The sequence below is a fragment of the Lepeophtheirus salmonis genome, chromosome 6, assembly GCF_016086655.4.
Source record: "Lepeophtheirus salmonis chromosome 6, UVic_Lsal_1.4, whole genome shotgun sequence".
Classification (NCBI taxonomy): Eukaryota; Metazoa; Arthropoda; class Copepoda; order Siphonostomatoida; family Caligidae; genus Lepeophtheirus; species Lepeophtheirus salmonis.
In genome coordinates, this window is record NC_052136.2 from 31242833 (window position 1) to 31256171 (window position 13339).

The 13339-nt window shown below is 30.8% G+C and overlaps 1 protein-coding gene across 29 annotated transcripts in view; it reads left to right on the forward strand.

Annotated features, from left to right (window-relative positions):
* LOC121119856 (gamma-aminobutyric acid receptor subunit pi) overlaps window positions 1-13339 on the forward strand; it is a 100303-nt gene that overhangs the window by 33614 nt on the left and 53350 nt on the right. For all 29 annotated transcript variants that reach the window (XR_011780565.1, XR_011780566.1, XR_011780563.1 and 26 more), the window contains one exon: window positions 2735-2913. Coding sequence is in view for 25 of the 29 variants with exons in the window: in XM_071889137.1 (XP_071745238.1) it covers window positions 2735-2913 (179 nt within the window). In the remaining 4 variants the exon portion in view is untranslated. The remainder of the gene's footprint in view (window positions 1-2734; window positions 2914-13339) is intronic.

Below are 13339 nucleotides of genomic sequence, written 5' to 3' on the forward strand. Positions count from 1 at the left end.
GGCTTACTATTAGACCTATTGCTTCCTTTCTTAAGATTTATTTACATATGTAGGCAAGACTTGATTTTTTACAATTTTAAAATGTTCTAAAAATTTCAACTTTTTGCAGGGAAATTTTGATGAAGTATATTTATTTACAAATGTAAATATTTAGGAGGATTTAAACTAATAAGCAGAACTGTTCTTGTATAAAGATTAATAAAAGATAAACTTAAAAAAAGTATACTCAATAATATACATTTGTCACTTCTGAAACCTGACTTTTAAATCAGGTGTCTATATAGATAAAGGCTTATTAATTCTATACATTTGTTAAAAAATTCCATTCATTTTTTATTTCTTGAACTATAGCTAAGTCCATATAATTTAAAAATTAGCTATTTGTTAAATAATTCTTCACATCCCTAATAATTAGATGTAAGTATAAAGGGGCAAAATAGCTATACGATCTGTAATTTTACAAAAATATAAAAATGTTGTTCAATTTTTGAATATGTTTTAATTCAATCGTATCAAATATTTTTGCTATAGTTTTCCATTGAACTATTCTTTATACTTACTGGGTGTTCCTCTGAAGTTTATGAGGGCCTATGTAAGAGATCTTGGGATTTCATACCAAACTGTCTAAAAAGCTATCAAAAGAAGTGGGTAGAAATAACTTTGTTAGGGTGGAGAGACCACTTTTGACACCACCAATGAAAGAACCCCATCTCCTCCGTTGCAATAATCTTTTGAATTCTTTTGAACTCTTTATTGACCCTTTTGGTCTTACCTTACAGCCCTAATACCACCCCTCTCTACAACGGTTTTTTTAGTACATATCGAGGGTAAGGCCTTTGGTGTCCGTCATCCACACACTGAGGCCCTCAATGCCACTATCAGCCAGCACGGGGATGCCGTGATATAGGACTGCATTTGTAGTGGTTGCCAGGGTGTTAAGGGGTGTACATTAAGGATAAAGAGAGCTCACTATTTTATAATATTAATTTTGTAGAAACTTTGCTTATAATTAATAAATTATATCTTGTTGAAGTTTAAAATTCAAAGTATGGTTGAATTTGACACAAATAACGCACAAATGAACATAAACTTTATAAAAACATAGAGTAGTTATAATTATAATACTTGTAGACAAGGTTGTCCCCTTATCGGTCTAGCAGTTCAATTGGTTCCAGTTATTGAACCGCTTGTACCTTGAACCGACAAATTCGAACCAAGACTGCAATCTATTGCTTTTCGTTCTCGGTTCTTGTACTTATTTTCTTTTGTTTGGTATGTTTAAAACCTTCCGATTTTTTATCTTGATAATTTTATGAAAATGAAACACGTCGTTACCTTTATTGTATCACGCAACCTTTCCTCCAAAAAGGAAGAGGGGAAAAAGGCCGCAATCATTTCGTAGTTAGCCAAATAAGTCAACAATAAAAACTTCTATTTTTATCCTTAGTACAACGATACTTTTATTGGGATATTATTTCTTCACAATTTTTAAAATGAATTCAGAATTACCATATATATATATTCATAATATTAAAATCTTTGACAACAATTGTGGTATGACACCTCAGTTTTCGGTTCTCCTACTGGAACATAGGCGACTACGCACTCTGGGTGTAAAGTAGCTGCGGCCTCTGTATATAAAAGACAACTATTCTTTCTTACTTAATTTCATTTAGGACAATTTTGTAAATCATAAATATTTTTGGGTTTAAAATATATGTTTTATGGCATAATGGTGCTTTAAGTACCACAATACTGGTACCACAATAGTTCCTATATATGTATAGGACAACACTAATCCTAACCAATTATAAAAGTAACCATATTATTAGAATGATGATAAAATATGAAGGAAAGCTGTTGACATAAATTTTATGCATGGATTTTCAAACATAATTGCTTTCACAATTTGTTAGAAAGGTGTTATTTTACCTCCTGAATTAATCCTCATCAATAATTAATATTGTTATAATTATTGTATTCATTTTTTTAGTCATGGGTTGAATTGTATAAAATATGAGTTGCTATTATTAATAAATGAAAGAAATTGAGAAATGTCACAGCAAGCCTGACAGTTTGAGGAGTGTTTGGGCGAAGGGCAGCATAGCTGCCAACAAATATGGGAGATGGAAAGAAACACAAAATCTTACTCAGTATTTAGAACATATACAGGAATTACTCCTCCGTTAATATTCAATTCAAGTCTGAGTTCAACAAGGACTTAGAGTTACAACTCTCCATGAATTCCTTAGTGTTACTCTAGGCTATTCAAGGTTACTCTGTACTTAGATATTCTCTCTTCAAAAATCAAAGAATAATGACCACGGATTTGGAAAATTAACACTGCTCAAATCGCCACATATTATTAAAAATGGTTGTCTATTTTACAACTCTAATCAGAAGCAACTTTTTTAACAAGAATGTTGTTACAAAAAATAAACAGTAGTTTTGTTATTTTTATAATAAAGATACGCTTTAATTGTTCATTAAAAATGATGAAGCTTTAAGAATACAGTTCATACTAGATTATTATTTTTTTTTTAAACATGCCATCGCTGTAGAAAAATGTTGTAGTCTTTCTAATCGAAAGGATCGGATTAATGTTGCTTTTGTAAATCATTTATAGAATATAACCATGAAAAACATTTCAAAAATGATTTCTATATGGTTTATATCATTGAATAAATTAAAATCCAATAAATAAATTTATAATTAATTTGATATCATTTTATAGTTCTTGTGCCATGAGTGATACGGACACGGATATGGAATCGGAGAACTTATTTGATCAATCAAAGTCTGTTCCAGAAACTGAAAGATTTATTTTGGAGGATGATAACTACTGTAAGAACAATAGAACCTATGTTTGGTGTCTACCCTTGGACTACAATATGGAAAAACATCCCTTTACCTGTAAGAATCTTTAAACTTTGTATCTTGTAAGACAATATCATTTTAGAATATATTTAAAGTGATACAAATTACTGATATTTTACTATTACTTACTATTATATTTTTTTGTTATGTCGTATGTATCTATTAACAATATCGTTTTTTCTTCCCGGATAAGCTCATCTTTGTATTTTTAGAAAGTAATTGCAAATATTTTTATGAAAATATGTACACTACATTGCTTCAAGCATTCATAAAGACTATGACGATACATTTTAATTTCATTATTAAACAACGAATAATCAAAAAGATCATATCATAAAACTGCTTGGAGAGAAACATTATTTTGATGGATGCATAAGCAATTAATGAACAAATTAAGCATATATAAGATTGTTGACAAAAACAGTGTGTCATCCAAACAACAGAAAAGGGTATACTCTAATTATTTTGTTAGCTGTCGAGCTACTATAAACAATTACATGTATATACCATGAAATAGAAAAACCATTTGTTTTGGTATTAAGTGATTATTTTTAGACCAATTTAGACAAATATTTTTTGTCAAGACCCCCCTAATTTAAACTGTAGATAAAAATTTCCTTTTTTTATTACAATAGTGTTGTATCCTAATTTAGGACTAAAGACTGCATTCTGTCTAGTCAAGTCTCGGTTTGGTACATATCAGTCCTGAATATCAGCCCTAAGACTTATAAAGTTTGGTCCTAGATGACGTCACTGAGCTTTTTTTCCTTTTTAAAAATGGTTCTAGTAGTGACACTCCAAGGTACCGGTTCAAAGGTTACTGGACTCAAACGAATAAATAAGGACTTACTTTTTTATTTGTATACCCCGAATTTTACTTCCAGACCAGTGTCAACCGAACTTGGACCCAATTAGTTCAGTCTTTGAAAAATTATTAGGAACGGTGTCAAACCGCTCTAAGATTTGCAGATCAAAATCTAACACTACTACATTTTAACAACTAGATAATTTTGGACCTCTTTGTATTTCTTGTTTGAAGCGTACAAAAATTTTCATCCCATAAAAGCATCGAAAATCGATACTAACACTTTCCACCAAATAATATCTCTTCTTAACAATATGCAATAAATTTCAAGCAATGTTGACATTTATATTATATATAAATACAAAAGTTGGGAATTTGGTATTACAGCATAATTTGTATTTTCTTCATTTAAGCAACAAAATAATCATTAAATGTTCGAAAAATAAGGCCATCATGGATGCGTTATATCTGTAAAATGTTGAAAAAAATTAATTTTTGATATTGTTCCTTTAAAACTATCAAACTGATTTGAAACCAAGGATTTTTATTCAGTCAAGTATTATAGATACGAAGTATATCTTTGAAGAATACTTCAACAACGTTGCTAATATTTCCCTCATGCTATGATTATTTTAGTTCCAAACATGCTGGAAATAAATATTCTTTTGGTACCGCGAACAACGCGCAATTATTTGAATGTTTTTATAACTTTTACTACTCAATTCTCAAATTTTTATATTACAGGTTTTCAAATATATTAACATTACATATATTGTTATTGTTCATATTTCCAAATAAGAAACGCTGCTAGACATGTTTATAACATCTATAATATTTGATTGAATACAAATCCTGTATCTCGATTCAATTTGATAATTTTAAGGGAACGCCATGAAAATTTACTTTTTTCCGAAATTTGTCAAATCAAAAAGCGTCCATAAAGGATCCTTTGGTCGGACATTTGAGAGTTATTTTTTTGTTTAAATGACTAATTAATATGCAAAATATAAAATGTCCTATGTGACCAAGTTCCCAACTTTTGTCATTACGATACACTCTAATACATTAAAGCTGCCCTGGAAAGAAAATAATCAATATGATATTGTTGCCCCCCCCCTTTTCATGAAATTTATATTCGATACTGAAAGATTAGATGTACCACATATAATATATATGTATGTACATAAATTAACATAGGAGTTAGTATATATATATATATACAGGGTGCTAGAGAATTAGTTTACCATTAACTTTAGTATAATTTTATAAAGAGTATTGTTTGAAGAGATATCCTAACACAAGTCAGAAAACAGCATTTTGTCGAAAATGCTACCAAGATAATGCTGAATCTTTTTGCCCTCCCCTTTCACCTTATCTTAACTCCTTTGAACTAGCAATGTAAGGTATGGTCAAGGAAGAGGATAATTCAGTTTTCTGGCTCAGCAAGGATCTCTATTTGGCAGTTGTGGAGGCTTTGTGGCAAAAATGCAGGAAGACATTTTGCGAACTAGGAGATGAGAAAACTAAAAAAATTATTTTATCCAGCATTATTTAAAAATCGTGCAAGCTCAAATCAATTTTGACAGCGCCCCCTATGTAAGAAAAATACGTATATTTACTATTGTTCATTCAATATTATTATCATACATGTAAATCCGGTGTGTTTTTTAGCTGGCCCGTTAATTTGTAATTGGCAGGTTAAAGAACGAATTTTCTTTTCCTAAGCAGTTGACATTATTATTTAATTCCTCTAAGTAATGAAAATCCTTTCCTAAATAGATTCAATTATATTCCAAACCTGTTTGAACGTTCGTCTGTGCTCATAAAAGACGGAACAGAATCCTGAGGATTTGGTGTAGAAATATAATTGTCGGAGGACTCAGAGTAGAATTAGGAATCGACATCAGAGTAAAACTAGCAAATGTCAATGCTTATATCCTTTTTCCTTCCTCTCTTGTGACAGCTGATTCTAGCTGATTAATGAAAATAGCATTATTCTTTCTCTCCTCCAAAACTTTCTTCAAACTGTTGTTTTTTTGTCTCTTTTTTTTAACACGCCCATTCCACATTGATTTTTCCCCTCTGATCATTATCATTCAGGGAGCTCTACTATTTTGCCATGAGACGGATACTCCCTCTGTTGCTTTCTTTACAAACAAATATAAGTAAACAACGCTCGTGTTCCATTCATTTACAATTCAGAACAAGAGGAAGCAGTATCAAAATCTTGGGTAATTGTGCATAAGACAATATAAAACTTGTAAAAAAGAAAGTAATACATATCCTACGAATATAAATAATAATCTTTGAGTAATTTAATTTTGTCGATGGGACTCTAATTATGAACTACCCTGCAGTTTCAGAACTCTTATTACAAATAACATGTTTTTATTCTGGAAATATTTTGCCTACATAATATGTACTCCTATTTATTTATGAATATTTCATTTTCAATGCACCATTAGAAAGCACTCTGGAAAATGAAGATATACTCATAATATGTGCTTATAATGTATTTAGTCATTTATGAGCTAAATCTTATGAGCCATTATTTATTCATAACGTCTATTAACTATTTCGATGCATACTGAGCTCCTTGATTCAACTTCCAAAGTATTCAAATAATTTTAAATATATATATTCTAAATAGACTTGAGATAATCGTTCAAATGGGAAAACTAATTTCATATTTCCACGGCCTTTTTTTGACTAATTATATCTTATTCATGATTGTTCACATCGGATGATTGGATGAACTGTTGTAAATGTGTACTACAAACGGATTTTTAACAGTATTACGCTTTGCTGATTCAGTCGTGAATTATCGTCCTTCATGCATGAAGGCCTCAAAGGAAAAAATCCACATATTTTACATTTTTACTAACTGAAAGGAAAAAAACTCGTAGTGTATACGGGGACGATATTCTTTCAATTCATGTTGCATAACAAAAGGTTTGAGGGATTTCGTTCTGGTGTGGTGAAGGTGAATGAGTCGTCATAAATTGATAGGCCTGTTGTCGAAAATGGGGATAAAAACATGGAAAATTTCTAGAAATACCGTCATATTATCAGTCATAGTATCTTCGAGGATCTGAACATGGATCATAAAACCGTTTGGAACCATTTGCAGAAGACTGCATACAAAAGGAAAACTCGAATAGGATATTTATCCTAATTTGTCAAGACAATGTCAGGCTCCAGATTTCTTTAATGGCTCGCCAGAAGCATCTAACCTACAGTTAGCACCATATAACCACGCCCTCTATGGTCAACGCGCTTGGGGTTTCAAATTTGGCTTCATTTATTTATTTTGAACAATTTGTTTTTTTAAACTAGGAGGATTTTGAATTAAATTTTTTTTTTATCATTATAGGATGGAAGTCATCAGGATTTTTTTTTATTGTCTCATATAGGTATTTCTTTTAAAGCACTATGGTGAAATTTCGATATTTTTTCACATCCTCAATAGAGCCTTGAAAAAAATTGTTAGGCGGATTATTCATTATGAAATGAAATAATGTTAGAATCATTCGATTTGAGCCATTCTGTTTGATGACTCAAATCGAATGATTCTAACATTGCATATAACGCATTGAAATAAAAGGAAAAAATACGAAATTACTTTCCCCCAAACTAATATGTAGATTCTTTTATTATACTCCGGGGTAAATGCAATGTTGTCAAAACATGCTCGAAGAGTATAGAGTGAGTTCATTTTGTCTCCATAATTTTTATTTTACTTTCTTTCAACTCCATAAATCTGATTCTAATTGAGTTTTTCCCTTTTAAAAAGATACTTTTCTGAGTAATTTATACGCAGTGAACAAATTAAAATGACTGCGACAAAATATTTTTGAGAGTAAATATATTCAGAGTATTTACAATTCCAATATATAGGGGGCCATGAAGAGTACTACTGTATATAAAAAATTGGAAGAATGTGAGAAAATTTGTCAAATAATGGGTTTGAAGTCTAAGGAAGTCGTAGGTAGCTTTTGATTACAAGTCGAGTGCCGAGTTTGTTACCGCAATTTTCAGATTATGCCACATAATAAACAAAGCGGAAGAATAATGTCATCAACATTTTGACAATTTAAAGCCTTGTAAGACTTCACAACCGTATCTTGCTTTTTTTCGAGCATGAAAAAACAAGGGATTTTTTTCAATATTCATGAAAAATGTACTGTGTCATAATAGGATGTCAAAAATATCCAAGTGACCTTTATAACCGCTATACATCATAGATCCACATCCCTAGGCTCAACCATCCACTACTATAACACGAAAATTAACCTTCATTATTCTCTAATTAAGCACCACATGATGCATTAACAAACATTTCTAATAAGGTCAATTTTTTAATAAAATATATAATTCTTGAATGAAGGATGTACTTCTAGAATGGGTTATTCAATAACCTTATTATAAAATAAAAGTAAAAGTATTTACGTTTAATTTTCAAATGGAAGCATATTCTTCAGGAAATTAACTAAACATTCAATTCTTACAATTCGAGGTGAATAAATAAACATTTGTTATTTAAAAATTAACACAATTAGAATGGGAATCATAAATGCTTTGTAATTCTACGTGAATCATGACTACTCGTAATTTAATATTTTTGTCAAATAGGTCCTTTTGGTTTAATGTTTCTCCAGCAGCTTGCATTAAAGTTATCAAGGCACTATCTCATTATATACATATTGATTGTAAAGAGAAGCTATGCGGATTTTCAAGCGTGCCACGAAACATAAATAAACTCTACATAATTAATATGAAATATTAATTTGTCAAGGTGTTGTTGTTTTTCCTTCGTTCTTCACATAATTTATAAGCCAAGTGACGAAATGAATATTGTGTAATCATTTTTTTCTAAATTTAGTAAGACACAAATTTACTTTTTTTATACGCTAGGGACGCTAGGGTTTTAATTAATAGTACTCTATAACTAAAGGCGGGATATGTGTAAAAAAGGTGTGTTGGTGTTATCTTCTCCCTCTGAAGTAACCATTCTCGCCTATCTTTGGTGTCAACTATTTTAAAAATGCATAACAAAATAAATATAAATGAATTTGAATATAATTGTAATGATATTTTAAGTGTATCAACTTTCTGGCATTAATTAATTTTCTGCCCCAAAATCATATAACAGCCAGCGAAGGGTCTAAATCCAGTAATATAATATGTCTCACTCCTGCCTTTTCTTCGCAATCTTACAAAAATCCCATCTCATTCTATAAATAACCACGCAAATAAACTCACTCTTAGGTATAGCTTTACATGTAAGGGTTTCACCATTATGACATCAAGACTTGTTCCGTCCTAAAAGTTAAAAACATGTCCGAATGGGACGCAAAAACTTTTCCCAGGAATTGTGACGTATCATAGATATTGGCCATCAATCAATTCTACCCAATTGTTATCGGAATAATAATTACTTTAATTGGTCATAAGATAAGAATAATGAAAAATTAATTTGTAAATACATGAAATATACTGCAGGTTTTGCTAAACTAATTCAATAGGAAATAACCAAATTTTAAAAAATAATCATCAATATCCGCAAGATGGATTTACAGATGTACTAAGTTGACGCAATAAACAAATAAGTATATATACTAATAAAAAACAATAATCCCTCCAAGATCCTCTATCACTATCCTCGGGTATGTCAATAAACTATTAATAAGTAAACAACGTTCATACCCATTGGTACACTAAGCTACATACTATATATATATAACATTAGTAAAAACTATGTTTTCTAAAGAGCTTTCTAAAATTTTGGACTTTTTTCCAATACGGATAAAAGAGATGCGACGGAACTGAGTTTAAGTCCCATATTATGAATTGTTACAACCCTACTTTTAATTGAATTAACAAGGTAAATTCTGCAATCGTCAAAGTAGGGTATGATAAAGTCTGTGGTATCTCCATAACGACATTTTGTGGGGAGATGACAGTTAAATAATGTCAAGAGTCAATAAGTGGAGTTACTTGACTTCCATATCTTTCTTTTGGTGTGGGGGAAAGAATAAATTGATTTTTACAAGCAGAAGGCTCTCAAAAATCCTTCCTAATAATTGTGTAAATATATAGTGTATTGATAATGTTTGTGGTTTTATACACACTACATATAATTATGGACTTGAGATATTAATATTTATAGATATGGCTCATAGATGGCAGTCCTATAAGCATTATTTTTAATATCCTTTTTATGTTCAATCTAAAAAATATTATAATAATAAGATGTTAAAGGCAAAAAATTGACAAAAATTGAAGGAATCATTAACTCATATCCAATCATGAAAATAATTGGTTTTTTAATTATCTTACTCCATTACATTAATATTTTAAGATATTTTTCAGCAAGTGAGTTATTGAAAACATTTCAAATAAATAAGAACCTTACAAGCATAAATGAAAAATTATTTTCTTGCTTGCATTTAACACAATAGTTTATGAAATAAAGTTACAGCATTTATTGCTGCATATTTACGTTTTTGTTTCTAACTTAATTACTAAAGTTTGATTTTACAAATTATGAGGGGTTTCTTACTAGTATATAGTACTATCTATAAATAGCATTAAATCACTACTAAGAATGAAAAAATATTTTAAAATATTAACTAAATACCAAATATCTTATTTTTATATTTTATACAGAATAAGATATATAGATGTAATTAACATAAATTCGTCACTTTATGATTAGGATGAATAGTTTTGCCCAGAATTTTTATAATTGCTGTAGAGACTAGAGTGTTCGAAAACAAAAACATTTTTCCAATTTTTTCATTTTAAAAAATCACCCTTTCCTGTATTTTTAATATAGTCTCATATTTTTTCTAATTGAAACACGTCTTGCCGTTTGAGTGAATCATTTTCCTCATTTAACAAGATTGTGTGTCTGTACTACTGAAAGAATAAATATACATTTCAATTCTATTTTTTTTTCTCCTAATTATAATAGCATCTAATAAATGTATTGATAACTCAAAATATTTCGTATTTTAACACATAATCTCTACACATAAAATTGTATAAAGTGTATTTCAACTTTTGAATCAACAAAAACTGCTTATACATCGTAGAATCAGAGGAAAAGTCATTTTTGTCAAAGTTGGAATTTTTTATAGGACCTTATGTATTAAAGCAATAATATTGTTTAAATAATATCAGTCCTTAAATAACGTACTATGCCTAAATTTATTAAACATACAGAGTGTAAAAGGGGAAATTACTGGACTATTAAAATTATTTTTTTTGTGCACTAATTAAGGTTTCAGGTGATACATCGAGTAATAAGTCCATATGCTACTTTTCTTTTGCATTGCTTTAATTTGATCAAAAACGGACAAAATATGAGTGAACAAGAATCAAAAAGGCAAAGGGTTCTGGATTTCCTCGACGCAGATGTTGATCCAAAAAAAACTTCAGACATTGTCAGTGTTGCCGTAAGTACAGTCCGGGATATCAGGGTGGCCAAGGAAAATTAGGAAATACTTAAAAGGAAGGCAGGAAGTTGAGGAAATAGTTTGAAGCGAGATGAAACATTTATCAAGTCCCTGGAGGTAAAAATCAAGGAAGAATCAACAGTATCGATGCGCCGCTTGGATGCTAATGCAACGTGGACGAGATCACCATCAGGAAGGCAGTTCATGATGAACTCGGCCCTCAGAGCTTTTTCAGTACTCCAAGACATCTTCTCACCTATAAGATGAAGGCCTTAAGGCTGGTGAGATAAAAAAATCCTTAATTACTTGAAAAGTCATCTGTCGACTGTGAAAATATTCTCAGACAAGAAGATTTTCACAATTGGCCAGGTTTTGAACCGCAGAAACCAAAGATTTATAGCAGGGCACTTTTAGGACAAAACATCCCACCCAAACAATTTACTTGGGAGTCGTGGCCCCTGATGGAAAGAAAATAGATCCCTTCTTCTTCAAGGCCAATGAGAAAATCGGGACTGAGGCCTACTACAAGATCCTGAGGTGGAAAATCTTGTCCTGGCTCAAGGCTAATTATCCTGAGAACAATGTGTGGTCCCAAGACTGAATCCCCACCCATAGGGCCTTGAAGACAAAGAACTTCTGCAAGGAGCACTTTGCTGACTTATAAGGCAAGACCTTCTGTCTCTCTCCCAGTCCTGATCTCAATCCCATCGACTTCATTGTGTGGAACGTCTTAGAGAACAAGGCTGGGAAGACATCACACAGAATAATGCAAGAGCTAAAGACCAGCATCAAGAAGCAAAAGAAAAATGTCTGCTGATTATATTGTGGTAGCCTGCGCCAAGTTCCAACCTTGTGAGGAAGATGTGATACAGGCTGGAGGGGGTCATATTGAATAATTCTTGCCAAGATTAATGGCTCAAAGTTTTTTCAATAACATTTTTCATTATACTTTTGTAAAAAAAGTTATTTAGGTTTTAGCTTTATCTTCTTCATCGTGGAAAATTTCCCTGTCGCACTCTGTATATGGCGATATTATAACAAATATTTATTAAATTAAAGTACCAATGAATTCCAATTAATTAATCCTCTTCTATCTTTTTGTCATTATTCTTAATTAAGGCTTAATTAAAGTATTTTTCATTATTAAATGTTAAATACTATCCAAAATAGTCGAAAAAGGTCCATTTGAAGGAATTTATAGATGGGGGCGCAAAATCTCCCCGGGTATCAATACTGATACTTTAGATATACTTTTTATGGTCAAATTATGATTCACATCATTTCATTAGTTTTTTAACGGGAACCGCCCCCTCCATCCGGCTCACCCGACTCTAGAAGAATTCGGTCACTAATTCATATATATAATGAATTCATTTAGCAAAGAAATATTTAATGAGGCGTATTTTGCTTAGAATTCTGACGTGTCCTTAAAATTTAAGATAAGATAGGGCAGGGTGCCAAAATTTTGAGACCGATACATAACTATTTATTTTACAAGGTTTTCTGTAAAACTCTTCCATTTCCACCCTATACTATAGGAAAATTATTCAATTGAATAATCTTTAAACGTCACCTAAGTGTGACATAAATATCTTGATCTTTAAAATTTTAATTACAGGATTAGTTCCTGTATGTGCCAATTACAATTTTGTAGAAATAAAGTGTACACAATATAAGTTATTAGTAAGTAATGGAAAAAAAAACAGTTTAAATAATAAATTTTAAATTCTTGTGAAGATGTTAGATAAAAATTTATTGCTTTTTGCCGTAAACATAAATTTGAAAAAAGTATACTAATATACTACAGGAAATCCTGATGACTAGTTAGGCATTGTAATTTTTATCAATTTTTTTTTTTTTCCTTTTTAAGCATTTCATATGTTTTTAGTACACGAACTTCTTAATCTTAGTCTTACATTACTTGATATCTTTCATACAAGAGTGAGAGCAGAAGGTGTACAAGATGTTCTGCATTAAATAATTTTTCCATGCAGGCAATGCATGAAGCATTTAATTTTTTCTATTTACTAAGGGCGGTGAGAAATACCTGTGTAAGCTTGTACTAAAAGTTTCATTTTCTCGTGTCCAAGTTTGACACTATTTGGCTTTGGCTCCTTCCCCATGATGTGTGTATGCTTCATGATTTAGTTTGGTTTGTATTGCTTATGCTATACTTCCTAGAAGGAATCACGTATCA